Genomic DNA, 21431 nt, shown 5'->3' on the forward strand with positions numbered 1-21431 from the left:
ATAATTTACATTTTCAGATGACACTTCTGTTCAGTTACTCAGTCATGTCCGACTCTTTGCAACCCCATGAAGTGCAGCACACCAGGCCTCCCTGTCCATCACCAGTGCCTGAGTTTACCCAAACTCATGTCCATTGAGTCAGTGCCCTCAATCTTTCCCAGCATCAAGGTCTTTTCAAATGAGTCGGCTCTCGCATCAGGTGGTGCAACTACTGGAGTTTCAGCTTCAACATCAGTCCTTCCAATGAATACCCAGGACTGATCTCCTTTAGGATAGATTGGTTGGATCTCCTTGCAGTCCAAGGGACTGTCAAGAGTCTTCTCCAACACCACAGTTCAAAAGCATCAATTCTTTGGCGCTCAGCTATCTTTATAGTCCCAACTCTCACATCCATACAGGACCACTGGAAAAATCACAGCCTTGACTAGATGGACCTTTGTTGACAAAGTAATGTCTCGGTTTTTTAATATGCTGTCTAGGTTGGTCATAACTTTCCATCCAAGGTGTAAGCATCTTTTAATTTCATGGCTGCAATCACCATCTGCAGTGATTTTGGAGCCCCAAAAATAAAGTTAGCCACTGTTTCCAATGTTTCCCCATCTATTTGCCATGAGGTGATGGGACGGATGCCATGATCTTAGTTTTCTGAATTTTGAGCTTTAAGCCAACTTTTTCACTCTCCTCTTTCACTTTCATCAAGAGGCTTTTTAGTTCTTCTTCACTTTCTGCCATAAGGGTGGTGTCATCTGCATATCTGAGGTTATTGATATTTCTCCCGGCAGTCTTGACTCCAGCTTGTGCTTCTTCCAGCCCAGTGTTTCTCATGATGCATATAAGTTAAATAAGCAGGGTGACAATATACAGCCTTGACATACTCCTTTTCCTATTTGGAACCAGTCTGTTTTTCCATGTCCAGTTCTAACTGTTGCTTCCTGACCTGCATACAGGTTTCTCAAGAGGCAGGCCAGGTGGTCTAGTATTCCCATCTCTTGAAGAATTTTCCACAGTTTATTGTGATCCACACAGTCAAAGGCTTTGGCATAGTCAATAAAGCAGAAGTAGATGTTTTTCTAGAACTCTCTTGCTTTTTCCATGACCCAGCGGATGTTGGCAATTTGATCTCTGGTTCCTCTGCCTTTTCTAAAACCAGCTTGAACATCTGAAAGTTCATGGTTTACATACTGTTGAAGCCTGGCTTGGAGAATTTTGGGCATTATTTGACTAGCGTGTGAGATGAGTACAATTGTGTGGTAGTTTGAGCATTCTTTGGCATTGCCTTTCTTTAGGATTGGAATGAAAACTGACCTTTTCCAGTCCTGTGGCCACTGCTGAGTTTCCCAAATTTGCTGGCATGTTGAGTTCAGCATGTTCACAGCATCATCCTTTAGGATTTGAAATAGCTCAACTGGAATTCCATCACCTCCACTAGCTTTGTTTGTAGTGATGCTTCCTAAGGCCCACTTGACTTTGCATTCCAGGATATCTGGCTCTAGGTGAGTGATCATACCATTGTGATTATCTGGGTTGTGAAGATCTCTTTTGTATAGTTCTTCTGTGTATTCTTGCCACCTCTTCTTAATACCTTCTGGTTCTGTTAGGTTCATACCATTTCTGTCCTTTATCGAGCCCATCTTTGCATGAAATGTCCCCTTGGTATCTCTAATTTTCTTGAAGAGATCTCCAGTCTTTCCCATTCTACTGTTTTCCTCTATTTCTTTGCACTGATCACTGAGGAAGGCCTTCTTATCTCTCCTTGCTATTCTTTTGAACTCTGCATTCAAATGGGTATATCTTTCCTTTCCTCCTTTGTTTTTCACTTCTCTTTATTTCACAGCTATTTATAAGGCTTCCTCAGACAGCCATTTTGCTTTCTTGCATTTCTTTTTCTTGGGGATGATCTTGATCACTGTCTCCTGTACAGTGTCACGAACCTCCGTCCATAGTTCATCAGGCACAGTCAAATCTAATCCCTTAAATCTATTTCTCACTTCCACTGTATAATCATAAGGGATTTGATTTAGGTCATACCTGAATGTTCTAGTGGTTTTCCCCACTTTCTTCAATTTAAGTCTGAATTTGGCAATAAGGAGTTCATGATCTGAGCCACAGTCAGCTCCTGGTCTTGTTTTTGCCGACTATATGGAGCGTCTCCATCATTGGATGCAAAGAATATAATCAATCTGATTTTGGTATTGACCATCTGGTGATGTCCATGTGTAGAGTCTTCTTTTGTGTTGTTGGAAGAGGGTGTTTGCTATGACCAGTGCATTCTCTTGGCAAGACTCTATTAGCCTTTGCCCTGCTTCATTCTGTACTCCAAGGCCAAATTTGCCTGTTACTCCAGGTGTTTCTTGACTTCCTGCTTTTGCATTCCAGTCCCCTATGATGAAAAGGACATCTTTGGGGGGTGTTAGTTCTAGAAGGTCTTGTAGGTCTTCATAGAACCGTTCAGCTTCAGCTTCTTCAATATTACTGGTCAGGGCATAGACTTTAATAACCGTGATACTGAATGGTTTGCCTTGGAAACAAACAGAGATAATTCTATCATTTTTGAGATTGCAACTAAGTACTGCATTTCGGACTCTTTTATTGACTATGAGGCTACTACATTTCTTCTAAGGATTATTCAGAAGGTTCTTAGGAAGGAGAAATATGTCCTTGAGCAGGATACATTGTTGTTATATAGTCGTGGTACAGAGTTTAAGGAAAAACATATGCTTGAGCAAGATGAGTTGTTTTGTTGTGCAATCATCAGGTCTTGATTTAAAGAAAAAACATTTGTCCTTTATCCTCCTTGACAACTCCAGACTCCTATCTTCTTCTCGGGGACCCTGGACTTCTTATCAACCTACCTAGGAATTGACTCTCAGATTCTCAACAACTGCACCACCAGGGAAGTGCATATGTGAACAGTCTTAATACAACCTGTTTGTTAGCTATTAAGTCATTTCAAGGATCACTGTTATATATATATGGGAGATTTTAAATATTTTAAGTAATATTTGAATATCTCAAACACCTTCTTGTACCCACCTCATAAATAATTAAGAGAAGATAACAGAAACAGGGTTGTAGATATTTAAAATTAAACCTACTCTTGGCCTCTTCAAGTCAATGTCAAACAGTGCTCCAGAGTATAATTCCCTTTAATTTTCTCCTTCTTATCCTGCCGAGAAAGACATTACCCAGCAGAATATCCTGAATTTTCCAAGAATATGTCAACAAAACTCTTTCTCCTCAAATACCATCCAATACCACTGTAGCCTATAATTTCCATTAATGTTTACCAATGCGGAATCAAACTTTTGAGTTTATAATTGACCCCCAGTAGATCAATGGAAATTGGATACAAGAATTGATTTATTGGGTTATAATAATCTCTGACTTCTAAATTCAGGAATCAGAAGATCCTCTGTTGACCTCAGCTCCAAAACTCCCATGTAATGATCCTGTTTTCCTATCTAAGCAACAACTTTCTCCTAACTGCTTTCTCTACATTTCTGTTGAATGACTGTAACTATGATCACATCTCCCTGGTATCCTAATCCCATTGGCATGTGTGTATTATTAGAAAGCATATAATGCAAGTGTCATAACGAATTCCTAAGTAGTATGTAAGAACAAGAGTACAGTTGACCCTTGAACAACATGGGTGTGAACTACACTTTATGTGTTTTTGTTTGGTTGGTCTTCAATAAATACTTCAGTATTATGCAGTCCATCCTCGGATGCAGAAACTTGGATTTGTAATGTAAAGTTATATGTAGATTTTCAATTCTAAGAGGGTGGTTGGCGATTGTCAGCACCCTAACCCCCACATGTATACAGAGTTGCATTTTATACTTCACTTGTAATATGTATTGTGGTCATGTTTTGTTTTAAATTGAAGAACAGGAAATATAGTACAAAAAATCAGTACAAAATTACAAGACCCAAAAGTAAAAACTAGGTCTCCCTCCCACCCTCATCCATCAGCCATCTGGTACCCTTTCAGAACACAACCATTCTGACCAGTTTCTTAACTTACCTTTCCGAAGACATATGTCTACTGCAAATAAATATATATGCTTTACACATACATTCATATGTAGGTACATACACATCTTTTTTTTTTTTTTCATAAATAGTGGTATACTGTACATATAATCCTTCACATTGCTTCTCGTTTATGTCCTAACATTCTTATTGATATATAAGATCCTGACAACTTGGGATATTTGTGGTATAACAAACTGTTACTGATCTTGAAATGAAGTCGCTCAGTCGTGTCCGACTCTTTGCGACCCCGTGGACTGTAGCCCACTGAGCTCCTCCGTCCATGGGATTCTCCAGGCAAGAATACTGGAGTGGGTTGCCATTTCCTTTTCCAGGAAATGACCTTAATAAACCATAAAAATGCATCATAAGGTATCACAGTACTGAGTATGTTGTTGTTGTTGAGTCACTCAGTCCTGTCCGACTCTTTTTGAGACCCCATGAACTGCAGTACATTAGCCTACCCTGTCCTTCACCAATTCCCAGAGCTTGCTCAAGCTCACGTCCATTGAGTCAGTGATGCTATCCAACCATCTTACTCTCTGTCGTCCCCTTCTCCTCCTGCCCTCAATCTTTCCCAGCATCGTGGTCTTTTCTAATGACTCACATCTTCCCACCAGGTGACCAAAATATTGGAGCTTCAGCTTCAGTATCAGCCCTTCCAATGAATATTCAGGGTTGATTTCTTTAGGATTGACTGGTTTGATCTGCTTGCAGTCCAAGAGGCTCTCAAGTGTCTTCTCCAACACCACAACTCGAAAGCATCAGTTCTTCGGCGCTCAGCCTTCTTTATGCTCCAACTCTCAAAACATCTGTACATTACTACTGGAAAAGCCATAGCTTTGACTACACGGACCTTTGTCGACAGAATAATGTCTCTGCTTTTGAATATGCTGTCTAGGTTGGTCATAACTTTTCTTCCAGGAGCAACTGTCTTTTAACTTCATGGCTGCAGTCATCATCCGCAGTGATTTTGGAGCCCAAGAAAATAAAGTCTGTCACTGTTTCCTTTGTTTCTCCATCTATTTGCCATGACGTGATGGGACCAGATTCCATGATATTCATTTTTGAATGTTGAGTTTTAAGGCAGTTTTTGTCACTCTCCTCTTACACTTTCATCAAGAGGCTCTTTATTTCCTCTTTGCTTTCTGCCATTAGGGTGGTGTCATCTGCATATCTGAGGTTATTGATATTTCTCCCAGAAATCTTGATTCCGGCTTCTGATTCTTCCAGCCCAGCATTTCCCATGATGTACCCTGCATAGAAGTTAAAATAAGCAAGGTGATAATATACAGCTTTGGGGTACTCCTTTCCCAATTTTTAACCAGTCCATTGCTCCATGTCTGGTTGTAACTTGCTTTTTTTGACCTGTATACAGGTTTCTCAGGAGGCAGGTAAGGTGATCTGGTATTCCTATCTCTTGAAGAATTTTCCAGTTTGTTGTGATACACACAAAGGCTTTAGCATAGTCAATAAAGCAGAAGCAGATGGTTTTCTTGAATTCTCTTGCTTTTTCTATTACTCAGTGGATGTTGGCAATTTGATCTCTAGTTCCTCTGTCTTTTCTAAATCCAGCTTGTATATCTGGAAGTTCTTGGTTCACATACCATTGATGCCTCAGTTCAGTTCAGTCCCTCAGTCATGTCCGACTCTTTGCGACCCTGTGAACTGCAGCACGCCAGGCGTCCCTGTCCATCACCAGCTCCTGGAGTTCACCAAAACTCATGTCCATCGAGTCGGTAATGCCATCCAGCCATCTCATCCTCTGTCGTCCCCTTCTCCTCCTGCCCCCAATCCCTCCCAGCATCAGAGTCTTTTCCAATGAGTCAACTCTTCGCATGAGGTGGCCAAAGTATTGGAGTTTCAGCTTCAGCATCAGTCCTTCCAATGAACACCCAGGACTGATCTCCTTTAGAATGGACTGATTGGATCTCCTTGCAGTCCAAGGGACTCTCAAGAGTCTTCTCCAACATCACAGTTCAAAAGCATCAATTCTTCGGCGCTCAGCTTTCTTCACAGTCCCACTCTCACATCCATACATGACCACTGGAAAAACCATAGCCTTGACTAGACGGACCTTTGTTGACAAAGTAATGTCTCTGCTTTTGAATATGCTATCTAGGTTGGTCGTAATTTTCCTTCCAAGGAGTAAGCGTCTTTTAATTTCATGGCTGCAGTCACCATCTGCAGTGATTTTGGAGCCCAAAAAAACAAAGTCTGACCCTGTTTCCACTGTTTCCCCATCTATTTGCCATGAAGTGATGGGACCAGATGCCATGATCTTCATTTTCTGAATGTTGAGCTTTAAGCCAACTTTTTCACTCTCCTCTCACTTTCATCAAAAGGCTTTTTAGTTCCTCTTCACTTTCTGCCATAAGGGTGGTGTCATCTGCATATCTGAGGTTATTGATATTTCTCCTGGCAATCTTGATTCCAGCTTGTGCTTCTTCCAGCCAAGCTTGGAGGAATTTGAGCATTAGCTTACTAACATGTGAAATGAGTACAATTGTGCGGTAGTCTGAACATTCTTTGGCATTGCCCTTCTTTGGGATTGGATTGAAAACAAATCTTTTCCAGTCCTCTGGCCACTGCTGAGTGTTCTAAATTTGCTGGCAGCAAATTTTCTAAATTTGAGTGTAGCACTTTAACAGCACCATCTTTTAAGATTTCAAATAGCTCAGCTGGAATTTCATCACCTCCACTAGCTTTATTCATAGTAATGCTTCCTAAGGCCCATTTGACTTCACACTCCAGGATGTCTGGCTGTAGGTAAATGTTGGCAATTTGATCTCTGGTTCCTCTGTCTTTTCTAAATCCAGCTTGTACATCTGGAAGTTCTTGGTTCACATACTGTTGATGCCTATAACTACACCATAGTAGTTATCTGGGTCATGAAGATCTTTTTTGTATAGTTCTTCTGTGTATTCTTCTGGGGTTTCCCTGGTGGCTCAGAGGGTAAAGCATCTGCCTACAATGCAGGAGACCCAGGTTTGATCCCTAGGTTGGGAAGATCCCCTGGAGAAGGCAATGGCAACCCACTCCAGTACTCTTGCCTGGAAAACCCCATGGACTGAGATGCCTGGTAGGCTACAGTCCATGGGGTCGCAAAGAGTCGGACACAACTGAGCGACTTCACTTTCACTTTCTGTGTATTCTTGCCACCTCTTCTTAATATTTTCTCCTCCTGTTAGGTCCATACTGTTTCTGTCCTTTATTGTGCCCATCTTTGCATGAAGTGTTCCCTTGGTATCTCTAATTTTCTTGAAGAGATCTCTAGTCTTTCCCATTCTATTGTTTTCTTCTATTACTTTACACTATTCACTTAGGAAGGCTTTCTAATATCTCCTTGCTATTCTTTGGAACTCTGCTTTCAAATGGGTATATATTTCCTTTTCTCCTTTGCCTTTTGATTCTCTTCTTTTCTCAGGTATTTGTCAGACATCCTCAGACAACCATTTTGCCTTTTTGCATTTCTTTTTCTTGGGGATGGTTTTGATCACTGTCTCTTGTACAATGTTACAAACCTTCTAAACTCTTTATTTTTATCTATGTTTCTTAATTGATGCCCTATTATGTATTAACCTATACTAGGCACTTTATACTTTCATTTAATACAATAACCTTTTGAAGTACAGTACAAATTTATTACTATTAACATGTTATAAATTAAGAAATGAAATCTCAGAAAGCTTAACTCACCCAAAATGCCAACTAGAAAGTGACAGAGTGGTCACACTCTAAAGCCCATGTACTCGGTACCATACTAACTGCATCTCTGATATTTACAGGTAATTTTTTTTAATATAATATTCTTCTGTATTTTTTATTTTAATTCAAAGATACACTGCAGTTGTTCTCAACTATAGAAACCGACTCTGCTAAAACATCTCATTCCAAAAAACTTTAAAAAATTGAATTCCTCTCTGCTACTTAAATTACATGTGGTTACTATTGGATCAGATCAGATCAGATCAGATCAGTCGCTCAGCCGTGTCCGACTCTTTGCGACCCCATGAATCGCAGCACGCCAGGCCTCCCTGTCCATCACCAACTCCCAGAGTTCACTGAGACTCATGTCCATCGAGTCAGTGATGCCATCCAGCCATCTCATCCTCTGTCGTCCCCTTCTCCTCCTGCCCCAAGTCCCTCCCAACATCAGAGTCTTTTCCAATGAGTCAACTCTTCGCATGAGGTGGCCAAAGTATTGGAGTTTCAGCTTCAGCATCATTCCTTCCAAAGAAATCCCAGGGCTGATCTCCTTCAGAATGGACTGGTTGGGTTTCCTTGCAGTCCAAGGGATTCTCAAGAGTCTTCTCCAACACCACAGTTCAAAAGCATCAATTCTTCAGCGCTCAGCCTTCTTCACAGTCCAACTCTCACATCCATACATGACCACAGGAAAAACCATAGCCTTGATCAGACGGGCCTTTGTTGGCAAAGTAGTGTCTCTGCTTTTGAATATGCTATCTAGGTTGGTCATAACTTTCCTTCCAAGGAGTAAGCGTCTTTTAATTTCATGGCTGCAGTCACCATCTGCAGTGATTTTGGAGCCCAGAAAAATAAAGTCTGACACTGTTTCCACTGTTTCCCCATCTATTTGCCATGAAGTGATGTGCCCGGATGCTATGATCTTCGTTTTCTGACTGCCTTGTATAATTATATTCCTATAGCAGGATGAGGGCATGGCAACCCGTTCCAGTATTCTTGCCTGGAGAATCCCTACGGACAGAAGAGCCTGGTGGGCTACAGTCCATGGATTGCAAAGAGTTCAACATGACAGAACAACTAAGCACAGCAGTAAAACTAGGAAAAAAAAAATACAGATAGAGATTTTTGCATTTGGCTTACTGTAGAACAAGTTATATGACAAAGGCTGACAAAATTTTAACCTCATATTTCGAAGCAAGATTTACCATTTAACACAAATTGAACCAGACAGTCTTTTCAGGTTAAACCCAAACATAGCTATATCCCCTATTGGAGGAACTTCAACAGCTCAAGGCTGAAACTGCCACACCGTGCTTATTGTCAGTCCATTGTTATCCTGCCTTGTAGGCTCTGGAAGTGAATATTCTGCTACTTTGTGCAGTTGATGCTGAATGCTATGTCCAGTGAATTGGGGTCGCCCAGGGTCACCAATCAGTACTTGAGTTCTGTGGGTCTCAAAGCAGTTCTTCAGCCATTGAAGCAGACTGTCTGCAAGGTCTTCATCATAAAACATATCTCCAAGGACAACAATGTCCCACTTATCTTGTTCCAAATCCAAAATGTTTTTGATTAAAATGGGAAAAGGATTCAGTTGGTTCAACTCACAATTTAGTGTAATAGCCATTCCTGCAACTTTAAAAAAAGGACATGGTGAATCGGTATATGCTAGGTTATTTTCATTTCCTACTGATTAAATAATTTTAGAGAATATCCAATAGGTTTTTTTTTCTCTTTTCTGTTGAAAGCTGTTTTTTTTAGGTAAAGAAGCGTAAACTATAGGCTATTTCCTATAATGCTCAAATATATGACTATTCTGAAAACCAAACAATACCACACACCTGGAAAAGGAGAGGTTTTAAGGAATATTTGCTTATCTCAACAAGACCATTTAGAACTAACATCAAAAAAAGATGTCCTTGTCAACCTAGTGGGGTGAAATGTAAAACTAGAAGTCAAGAAATACCTGGAGTAACAGGCAAGTATGGCCTTGGACTACAAAATGAAGCAAGGCAGAGGCTAACAGAGTTTTGTCAAGAGAACACACTGGTCATAACAAACACCCTTTTCCAACAACACAAGAGACAACTCTACACATGGATATCACCAAATCATCATCATCATCACCAATACCAAAATCAGATTGATTATATTCTTTGCAGCTGAAGACTGAGAAGCTCTATACAGTCAGCAAAATCAAGACCTGAATCTGACTGTGGCTCAGACCATGAGCTCCTTATTGCAAAATTCAAGCTTAAATTGAAAAAGTAGGGAAAACCACTGGGTCATTCAGGTATGACCTAAGTCAAATCCCTTATAATTATATAGTGGAGGTGATGAATAGATTCAAGAGATTAGATCTGGTAGACAGAGTGCCTGAAGAACTACAGACAGAAGTTTGAAACATTGTACAGGAGGAAGTGACCAAAAGCAAAAGAAATGCAAGAAAGCAAAGTGGTTGTCTGAGAAGGTCTTACAAAAGGTTGAGGAAAGAAGAGAAGCAAAAGGCAAGGGAGAAAGGGAATGATAAACCCAACTGAACACAGAGTTCCAGAGAATAGCCAAGAGAGATAGGAAAGTCTTCTTAAATGAACAATGCAAATAGAGGGAAACAACAGAATAGAAAGACTGGAGATCTCAAAAAATTTGAGACATTAAGGGAACATTTCATGCAAGGATCGGCATGATAAAGGACAGAAATGGTAAGGACCTAACAAAAGCTGAAGAGATTAAGAAGAGGTGGCAAGAATACACCAAAGAACTATACAATAAAGGTCCAAATGACTCGAATAATGACAATGGTGTGGTCACTCACCTAGAGCCAGACATCTTAGAGTGTGAAGTCAAGTGGGCCTTAGGAAACATCACTATAAACAAAGCTAGTGGAGGTGATACAATTCCAGCTGAGCTATTTCAAATCCTAAAAGATAATGCTGTTAAAGTGCTGCATTCAATGTGTCAGCAAATTTAAAAAACTCAGCAGTGGTCTCAGGACTGGAAAAGGTCAGTTTTCATTCCAATCCCAAAGAAGGGCAATGTCAAAGAACGTTCAAACTACTGTAAAATTGCACTCATTTCACATGCTAATAAGATTATGTTCAAAATCCTTCAAGCTAGGCTTCAGCAGTCACTGAATGGAAAACTTCTAGATGTACAAGCTGGATTTCGAAAAGGCAGGGCAATTAGAGATCAAATTTCCAACATCCGTTGGGTCACAGAGAAAGCAAGGGAATTCCAGGAAAACATTTACTTCTGCTTTATTGGCTATGCTAAAGCTTTAAACTCTGTGGATCACAACAAACTATGGAAAATTCTTAAAGAAATGGGAATACCAAACCATCTTCCCTGTCTCCTGAGAAACCTGTATGTGGGTCAAGAAGCAGTAGTTACAACTGGACATGGAACAATGGACTGGTTCAAAATTGGGAAAGGAGTACACCAAAGCTGTATATTATCACCTTGCTTATGTAACTTCTATGCAGGGTACATCTTGTGAAATGCTGGGCTGGATGAAGCACAAGCTGGAATCAAGATTACTGGGGGAAATATCAATAACCTCAGAACAAAGCTAGTGGAGGTGATGGAATTCCAGTTGAGCTATTTAAAATCCTGAAAGATGAGGCTGTTAAAGTGCTGCACTCAATATGCCAGCAAATTTGGAAACTCAGCAGTGGCCACAGGACTGGAAAAGGTCAGTTTTCATTCCAATCCCAAAGAAAAGCAATGCCAAAGAATGCTCAAATTACCGCACAATTGCACTCATCTCACATGCTAGTAAAGTAATGCTCAAAATTCTCCAAGCCAGGCTTCAGCAATACGTCAACCATGAACTTTCAGATGTTCAAGCTGGTTTTAGAAAAGGCAGAGGAACCAGAGATCAATTGCCAACATCTGCTGGATCATGGAAAAAGCAAGAGAGTTCCAGGGAAACATCTATTTCTACTTTATTGACTATGCCAAAGCCTTTGACTGTGTGCATCACAATAAACTATGGAAAATTCTGAAAGAGATGGGAATACCAGACCACCTGACCTGCCTCTTAAGAAACCTATATGCAGGCCAGGAAGCAACAGTTAGAACTGGACACGGAACAACAGACTGATTCCAAATAGGAAAAGGAGTAAGTCAAGGCTATATATTGTCACCCTGCTTATTTAACTTATATGCAGAGTACATCATGAGAAACGCTGGGCTGGAAGAAGCACAAGCTGGAATCAAGATTGCCGGGAGAAATATCAATAACCAGATATGCAGATGACACCACCCTTATGGCAGAAAGTGAAGAGGAACTAAAAAGTCTCTTGATGAAAGTGAAAGATGAGAGTGAAAAAGTTGGCTTAAAGCTCAACGTTCAGAAAATGAAGATCATGGCGTCTGGTCCCATCACTTCATGGGAAATAGATGGGGAAACAGTGGAAACAGGGTCAGACTTTATTTTTTTGGGCTCCAGAATCACTGCAGATGGTGATTGCAGCCATGAAATTAAAAGACGCTTACTCTTTGGAAGGAAAGTTATGACCAACCTAGATAGCATATTAAAAAGCAGAGACATTACTTTGCCAACAAAGGTCTGTCTAGTCAAGGCTATGGTTCTTCTCCATGTATGGATGTGAGAGTTGGACCATGAAGAAAGCTGAGCACCGCAGAATTGATGCTTTCAAACTGTGGTGTTGGAGAAGACTCATAAGAGTCCCTTGGACTGCAAGGAGATCCAACCAGTCCATCCTAAAGGAGATCAGTCCTGGGTGTTCATTGGAAGGACTGATGCTAAAGCTGAAACTCCAATACTTTGGCCACCTGATGCAAAGAGTTGACTCACTGGAAAAGACTCTGATGCTGGGAGGCACTGGGGGCAGGAGGAGAAGGTGGGGGCAGGAGGAGAAGGTGACGACAGGATGAGATGGCTAGATGAGATGGCTAGATGGCATCACCAACTCGATGGACATGAGTTTGACTAAACTCTGGGAGTTGGTGATGGACAGGGAGGCCTGGCGTGCTGTGATTCATGGGGTTGCAAAGAGTCGGACATGACTGAGCAACTGAACTGACTGACTGACCACTCTAATGGCAGAAAGTAAAGAAGAACTGAAAAGCCTCCTGATAAGGATGAAAGAAGACAGTTAAAAATACTGGCTTAAAACTCAACATTCAGAAAAGATCATAGCATCTGGTCCCATCACTTCATGTCAAACAGAGGGTGAAAAGTGGAAGCAGTGACAGGTTTTATTTTCCTGGGCTCCAAGGTCACTGCTGATGGAGACTGCAGCCATGAAATTTTTAAAAATGCTTACTCCTTGGAAGGAAAGCTATAACAAACCTAGACAGTGTATTAAAAAGCAGAGACATCACAAAGCAACAAAGGTCCATATAGTCAAAGGTATGGTTTTTCCAGTAGTCATGTATGGATTTGAGAGTTGGACTTTAAAGAAGGCTGAGCACTGAAGAATTGATGATTTTGAACTGTGGTGTTGGAGAAGAATCTTGAGAGTCCCTTGGACTGCAAGGAGATCAAACCAGTCCATCCTAAAGGAAATCAACCCTGCATATTCATTGGAAGTACTGATGGTGAAGCCCCAATATTTTGGCCACCTGATAGGAAGAGCCAACTCATTGGAAAAGACCCTGGTGCTGGGAAAGATTGAAGGCAAAAGGAGAAGGGGCAGCAGAGGATGAGATGGTTAGACAGCATCACCGACTCAACGGCCATAACTTTGAGCAAACTCTGGGAGACAATGAAGGACAGGGGAGCCTGGCGGGCTGCAGTCCATTGAGTCACAAAGAGTTGGACAACAATGAAGACTTTTGGTCTGTCATGGCTGTATAAGAGACAGGAAAACAAGGCTTATGTTTGAGCAGGATGACAACTTGGAACTGAGAGTCCTATATATAAGGCTTCTCAAGGGCTAGATCCTCAATGAAAGGGAAGACTAGAGAAAATCAGGTAAAATTAACACTTACCTGTCTCAACTTGGGTTCGAATGGAATAAAATCTCCCTCAAATGCCCAGGTCTATCTTCACTTGGGTTTTGGTCAAATAAACACTACCTACATATTTCAGGAAATCCCTAGCCCAGAGATGACCAACAGTAACTGTTCCCAGGTTGGTATCACTTTGGGATATCTGCCAGACACAAATACAAGTCCTCCTGTCAAAAATGCACCATTAACTCAGGCCTTACAGGGTTTCCACAGACAATGTCCCACTGAGTTCACCATATTAGATTATGAAATACAACATGGAAATGGCTTATGGTGTTGGAGCAACTGTAGATATTTATCCTGGAGGAAAAAAAAAAAGATGAGCTCAAAATATTCAAAAATATGACACTTACTAGGGTCTATGTCATTGGCCAAGATCCTTAAGGCTCCACTCATCTTAGCAGCAATGGCTGTAGCTCCACATCCACTCCCAATATCTAACACAGATTTTCCTCTGACAACATCAGGATTATCCAAAAGATACCTAAATTAGAAAAGGGAAAATATAATCTAAGACAGATGGGAGGCCAGTAAGAGGTGTCCAATATTTTTTCTTTGGATTGATTGGACAAGGAAATAGTGAACCTTAGCAGAAGAATTCAGTCCAACATTGGCAAGTTTGGCCTGAATAGAGTGAGAAAAAAATGTCAGTTTTAAGAGCTGGGCAGAGATGGCAGAGAGAGGACCTAGTCATTTTGGTCTGTTACTTTACCAAGTGCGAAGAGCAGTTCCATACAACTGACTAATCATGCTTTTAAAGTCAACTTTTTAAAGTATTGAGCATTTACTATGAACCAGAAACCACCAACCACCAAAAATACAGACTGACAAAATACTGTTATAATCAGGACTCAGTAAGCTAGATCCAAAATTCACTGTCTCCTTTTCATTGTTCATCAGAAAGTGGTTTTACCTACAGCTTAAACTATATAAAAATGACCTCTCTGGAAAGGTACCATCAAAGTCCAGTTCAACCAAAGAATGTGGACCTGGGCTAAGCAGTTACCAAACAAGTGAAGACGAATGGGCAAACAGTGAAATGATAAATGTCAACTGACACCTGACCTCACTACTGGAAAAATAAAGAGCAGAGGAAATTCCCTGGTGGTCCAGTGGTTAGGACTCCACATTTTCACTGCCAAGGGCCTATCCCTGAGATCCTGCGATCCAAAAAAAGACTAAGGAACAATGGCAAGGCAGGGGTGTAGTGCCCCATCTAAAGGGACAGCTGTTACCCATCTGGAGGTAACAGTTGCCACAACAGAAATTAGGTGTTAGCAGAGATTTGAATCTGATGTTAGCAGAGATCTTTTCTTTTCTTTTCTTTTTTTTTTTTTTTGGCCATGTGTTTTGGCTTGCAGGATCTTAGTTCCCTGAATAGGGATTGAAGTTGGACCAGGCAGTGAAAGTGCCAAGTAACTCCCCAGAGATTCTTATTTTTCAATTGAAGTAAATTTTTACATGCTTCAAGTTTTAAATGATAGCAACTGATTGTTTAAAAGTTTATAAGTAAAACAAGTTTACAAAAACATATCCATTTTTTTAAAACAGAAAACACATCTGTGGATCACCAATTTGTGACCTCTGATTCAGTCTCTTAAGGAACCTGATTGCCCTTATATTTGGAGTTGACACACAATTTGCATAGGTATCACTTGCAAAGATATCACTTATTTTTTTAAATGATACAAGTAAATATAGGAAAATTTGGCAACACAACAACCAGAAAATTGGAATTGATACCACCTGGAAAGTTTTCCAGAACTCAGGATTTTCCAAAAAACTCTATGTTTGCATTTATTCATTTTGCATTTAAAACTATATACAAACTGGACTTCCCTGGCAGTCCAGTGGTTAAAACTCCATGCTTCCAGTACAGGGGATGCAGGTTCAATTCCTGGTCAGGGAACTAAGACCCCACACGCCACATAGCGTGGGCAAATAAATAAATTTAAAAAACTGAATACAATCTGAGTTCTGCTAGACCATACCATTCCTGTGAAAGAGAAGTTCCTTATACATTTCCTTGATGTTCCTTGAAACATCAAGGCATTAAAAAATTAAATCATTTACCAATCTAAGAGCAAAGACTAGATTAAAATGCTGAAAGTTCTTGCATTTGTTTCAGCGACTGTTTTAATAAAAAGCATTGTGTGTATATGTGAGAAAATGTCCTAAAGAAGACCTTTGCAGTATGGGGAGTTGAAAGGGGGAACCTTAAAAATGCAGATTCAAGTCCACCGGAGTGCTGTCCCAATCACTCATATCCCTCATTCTTTGGGTGCTTGGGAAAAGGCAGTGGTGGAGGAGCAACATTTACAGAATTAAACCAGGAGGAGTGGGGGGCTTTAAGTTCCACCAAGGATCTTCATGGGCATCACAAACCATGAACCTGAGAACAGTGTGAGATTTCTGGATCATTACCAGTTACCTAGGGTCTTGACAGCTGACCTAGGATTTCTCTTGGGGAGAGAACTATATATGGGGAAACACCTTGGTAAGCTTGGAATAGAAGGGAAAACCATGCAACAAAGCAACCCAGAACTGTTCCTAAACTCTAATAAAAGAATTTGGGGTTTTGTTTTTTTTTTTTTTTTTTTGAGGAACAGGGAGAATGTGGAGTTGGAAGGGACAGAAAAGAGAGGTGGTGAGGAGCCGTAAAGGTTCCCGCTTCACTTAAGGCCATACATACCTAGACAGGGCTTGGCCCCCTGGCCAGTAGATTGCCCAGTAAGGATCCCTGAGGGGCCACAAGTCAGCTCTCTCCCACCAGAACTTGCATCTGGGGGTCAAAAGCCGCAACCGGATTTCAGGGGTGAGGCTGCCACTGCTGGTGACTTCAGTGTTCTCTTCCAGGAAAGCTTTCATCTTAGGGTCCAAAAGGCTTCCAGTTCCTCTCCAGGGGCAGTGACCCCAGGGAAACAAGGGGAAGCCACTGCTTCTCACAGCCTTCCAGAGGACAACATAGCGGTTCATGGGAAATGATGCAAACACTCTCCACCCTGGGCTCAAAGCCATCAGTCTGGTCCCAAAGCACAGGTATGCTGGTGTTGCTCTTGATAAGAGCTCCTTCTCCTGGGGAAAGAGTTTGGTTGCCAAACTGATCTCAGCTGGAGTCACTAGACCTCTAAAAACATAATAATAATGAAAACTCTAACATTTCCAAATCCTATCACATAGTAAGAAAATATTAGTGTACCTCTGTAGCAGATGATGCACAAGTGCAAGTTCACTTTAGATGAAAGTTTTTTTGTGTTAATTTAGGAAAATCCAATCTTTTAAAACATGCCTTTTCATTCTTTATGAACAACAGAATCCTTTTAATAATTTAGAAAACCAAATATATAAGCATTTGGTTTTGATAGAATCCTCAGAACATTCCTATTAGATAAAATAAGGTATACCCTTAACATTCTTTCATTCATTTAATAAGTCATTTTCCTTTAAGCAGACACTGTTCTTGATAACCGTGAACAAAATAAACAAAAGCCCCTATCTTCAGGAAACTTAGATTCTAGTGATGGAATAGAGCAGGTCATCAGGGCAAACACAGTTCTTGCCTTTATGGAGTCTAGCCAAGAGTTATGCAGATTATCAAACTGTAACTGTGGTTAGAGATGTATAAATTATACTGACTGGTCAATAAAGATAAGCCTAGCATATGGGGACTTTCCTGGTGGTCCAGTGGTTAAGAATCCACCTTTCAATGCAACAGATTCAATCCCTGGTCTGGGACTAAGACTGCTTGTCACAACTACTGAGTCCTCATGCTCTACAGTCCGTGCACCACAGCTAGAGAAGTCTGCCCACTGCAACAAAGACCCAGCCCAACCAAAAATAAATAGCCCTAGCATAAAACATCAATGTAATTAAGATTGTTTTTTCCTAAAACAAACAAAAAATACTATGGATTTAATTGTAATAAAAGAATATCAAATCACTTTCTGTAAATACCTCTGATGAGTCATTTTCACCAAACCTGAACTTAATAGAAAGACATTTTGATTAAGAATAAGTAGGAATGAGGAAGAGAAGTTTAAACACAAATTATACACCAAGTTGTTTGGAACCTTTGGCCTGTTCTGCATAAATATTTTAAATAGTCTTAAATTCACCCAAATATTTAGAGTTGTTCAGTTGCTAAGTCAAGTCCGACTCTTGCAACACCATGAACTGCAGCACTTCCAGGCTTCCCTGTCCTCCACAGTTTGCTCAAATTCATGACCCTTGAGTCAGTGATGCCATCCAACCATCTCATCCTCTGTCACCCCCTTCTCCTCCTGCCCTCAATCTTTCCCAGCATCAGGGTTTTTTCCAGTAAGTCAGCTCTCCCCATCAGGTGGCCAAAGTACTGAAACTTCAGCTTCAGCATCAGCATGAGTCCTTCCAATGAATATTCAGGTTTGATTTCCTTCAGGATTGACTGGTTTGATCTTGCTGTCCAAGGGTAGGGGCCCCAAACTCAAATGCCTACCTGGAGCCAGACTGGTGATAAATGAGTGATGCAGGCTGGTTGCTGATAACAGAGAGGCTGTGGCAAACTAGAAGGTGTTTCAAAACAGTCCAACGGAGCCAGCAAGCTGCAGCCTGTCCTGGGACATATGGCCAGATCTTTTCATTTTTCAAAATAATCCACAGACTTCCCCGGCAGTCCAGTGGCTAAGACTCCCAATGAAGGGAGCACAATCCCTGCTCCTGGAACTAAGATCCCATCTGCTGCAAGTCCCCACCCGAAAAAAAAAAAAAAAAATTCCCACTTTTAAACGCAGGAATTAATTAAAATGTCAACACAGAAGGAGGGTCAAAATGCCTGTCAGGCCACTAGTCTGTGAACTCGGGATAGATTTTAAGTGGGTGTCAGCCCACATTTATGCCCTTGTAATCACAGGCTCTCTTAACAGCCTGACCTCATTGGACTCATTGCGTAGGAAGGATTGGGTCAGCCCTTGAGTCTAAGGTTTAAAAAGAAAGCAGAGCAAATAGGAGACTATTTTGGACATAGTGTCATCCAAACCGATGCCGCCCCCTCCCACGCCAAGCACCAATGAAGCATCTGTTATGAATATGTGAGTAAGGGGGGAACACTGGGTATTTGGATTAATTAGTAAGAAAGTGAAAGTGAGTGAAGTCGCTCAGTCGTGTCCGACTCTTAGCGACCCCATGGACTACATCCCACCAGGCCCTCCGTCCATGGGATTTTCCAGGCAAGAGTACTGGAGTGGGGTGCCATTGCCTTCTCCGTTAACAGCGGCTAGGCATATTATATTTACTTGGAGCTGGTATACTTGGTGACAGCCTTAGTGCCCTCGGACGCGGCGTGCTTGGCCAGCTCCCCAGGTAGCAGCAAGACAGGTTTGGAGCTTTTGCAAGCTCCAAAAGCGTTAGCACCTTATTTTCCTCCGAGGAGGAAGGGAGTCAGCCTTAAAGGGGCAGGCACAGTCTTCCTTTTCTCCTTACCTGTCTGTGCTAACACCACCCTGGGGAGCAAAGCATAGGGCAAGTCAGTCACTTTGCCTTTGCGCCTCTTTTGGCGCTTTCTTTACAACTGCTCTCGGGATCCAGAATTCCCGGCGTCGCCTGCTACAGCACCCCTGGCCCCGCCCCTGCCCCGACCTCCTGCTCCGCCTTCCTTCCCGGCAGCGCTCTCTCCCTTCACCCGGGCTTCTTAAAGGGACAGAAGTGTGAAACCAGAGGGTGCCCTGACCTCGCTTGGAAAATAAGGGAATGTCAAATACTGATTTCTAAAAAATACGCTCTGAAGCCGTGGAGCATCTGCTTTGTGCCCATCACACTTCTAGGTACTGGGCATAGGGTGGTGAGCCAAATAGACACAGCAGAAATCCTTAATGACACATTCAGCTGAGATTAAATCATAATATGTCCTGATTATAATAATTTTCATACACGTACAATCTTTTTTGTTTCTTTAATTGTAACTTGTCATTTCAATTAACGCTCACTGATTCTATTGTTAGTAATAATTCCTAATAGATATTCAAGATCTAGGGACTTCCCTGGCAATCCAGTGGTTAAGACTCTCATTATCCCAATGCAGGGGGCATGATCCCTTGTCAGAAAACTAAGATCCCACATGCCACACGGTGTGGCAAAAAAAAAAAAAAAAAAAAACCAGATCGGTTTGTCTCAGGACTTTAGTGTTTAACCAGCTAATGTATTCTATCATAGAGACAGTTTTCAAATTGATCTTCTTTCCATTCCTCTTGCCTTGCCCTTAGATCTGCCTTATGATTGCTTGCCTGAATTCCTGCAACTGGTTTCTCTGCAATTCTGCCTTTTATATCCCATTCACTATTGTGCAATTTAAATGTTTTTTTCTGAAACTTTCATTCCATAGTCCAAAAAAAAAGGATTCCTACAAGATAAGCTAAGCAGATAAGCCAAGAGAAACAGACTGTAAGCCCTGAGAAGCAAACCTGGACTTTCTTTTCTATTGTTTGCTGTTGATTTTTTATTTTTATTTATTTATTTTTGTCACAGGGCAAAAATCTTAGTTCCTTGATAAGGGATTGAACCTGTGCTCCCTGCAGTGGAAGCCTGGAGTCTTAACCACAGGACAGCCAGGGAAGTCCCTTGTGTTCTTTTTAATTGAGAGAAAGAATTGTCTCTCTTTTATCAAAACTGACCCAAATGCAACCAAGCAGACCTGTCAATTGTTTGGTAACAACTGAGCTATCTATCTGACCTTGTGATTTTTGCCTTTAAATATCTGCCTACATCTCTGTACATGTTCCAATTCCCTAATAACTGGACACTCTTGCAAGTTAAAAAAAATAAATCTCATACTCAAATTTGTCTTTAAAGTTTTTTTTGAACAAGTTATTTAAGTATACTTATTAGCTGTGTGACCTTGGGCACATTATTAAACCTTCCTAATGAATGGGGATCAGGATATGCCACTGTAGCACAGGAATTGTTTTGAGTGAAAGAGATTTGAGTTTCTGAAATCTCTTATCTGCCTAAAGCAGACTCTCCCCAAAGAACTCAATTGTCATAAAAGCCCTCCTTGAAAACACCCTTAATCTTCTTGGACTTGAAAAGTGGACATCACACCCAAACAGACATTGTCTCAAGATTATCATATCTCTTATCTATTCTCCTAGTAAACCACTTATCTTTCCAAAATGTCATTCCTATAAGCTCTCTTTCCCTATCACCTATGATGGAATAAAATGTATGTTTTTTAAGGCAGGACAAGAAAATTTAAGCGTAACACATGCCCTCCTGGACAGGGCTCTCCCTAATCTGCAATGTGCTTCTTCATTATACATTAACCAGACCTCCTCAAACACAGAAATGTCTGCTCAACCATAAAGTTCGTTTTTCCCTTCTTCTGACGCCAGCAATGTGACTCCTTAGAAGATAACATTCCTTTCCTAATCCTGTAAGGGGTCATGGTGACCTGCTGCTCCCTTCCTACATGTAGGTCTGGACTTCATGTCTCTGCTGAACTGTAAAATGTCAGTGTACCAGTTTGATGAATGATCCTTTGTCTCAAAAATATATAAATGTGCTTTTGACTTCTAACCAAGGGGAACAGTCTGCAGAGTTATCTGACTGTCTCTAGTGTTATAGCCTTCAGGTTGGCTAGGGGAAAAAAAAAAACCCTCTATTTCTTCTTTAGATTTACTATTAATTTTTCATCAACACCAACTGAGTTAGATATATAAACACAAAAATTTAACCACTCCCTA

At 41.0% G+C, this 21431-nt stretch overlaps 1 protein-coding gene across 7 annotated transcripts; it reads right to left on the minus strand.

Annotated features, from left to right (window-relative positions):
• Positions 1-129: 129 nt before the first annotated feature.
• On the minus strand, positions 130-19358 carry ETFBKMT (electron transfer flavoprotein subunit beta lysine methyltransferase). Of its 7 annotated transcripts, none has more exons than XM_061417460.1 (5): positions 19177-19358; positions 18194-18311; positions 16412-16794; positions 14073-14203; positions 130-2518 (listed from the first exon to the last, which is right to left on the minus strand). In XM_061417460.1, exons 3-5 carry the CDS (start codon positions 16735-16737, stop codon positions 2154-2156), a joined length of 822 nt encoding a protein of 273 aa, XP_061273444.1. In that variant the 5' UTR covers positions 16738-16794; positions 18194-18311; positions 19177-19358; the 3' UTR covers positions 130-2153. The 7 variants fall into 7 exon arrangements, with proteins under 7 accessions (XP_061273444.1, XP_061273446.1, XP_061273441.1 ...); XM_061417462.1 differs by having other exon boundaries at positions 16412-16846; XM_061417457.1 differs by having other exon boundaries at positions 16919-18311.
• Between the last annotated feature and the right edge of the window lie 2073 nt (positions 19359-21431).

Source organism: Bos javanicus, chromosome 5 (genome assembly GCF_032452875.1).
Source record: "Bos javanicus breed banteng chromosome 5, ARS-OSU_banteng_1.0, whole genome shotgun sequence".
NCBI classification, from domain to species: Eukaryota; Metazoa; Chordata; class Mammalia; order Artiodactyla; family Bovidae; genus Bos; species Bos javanicus.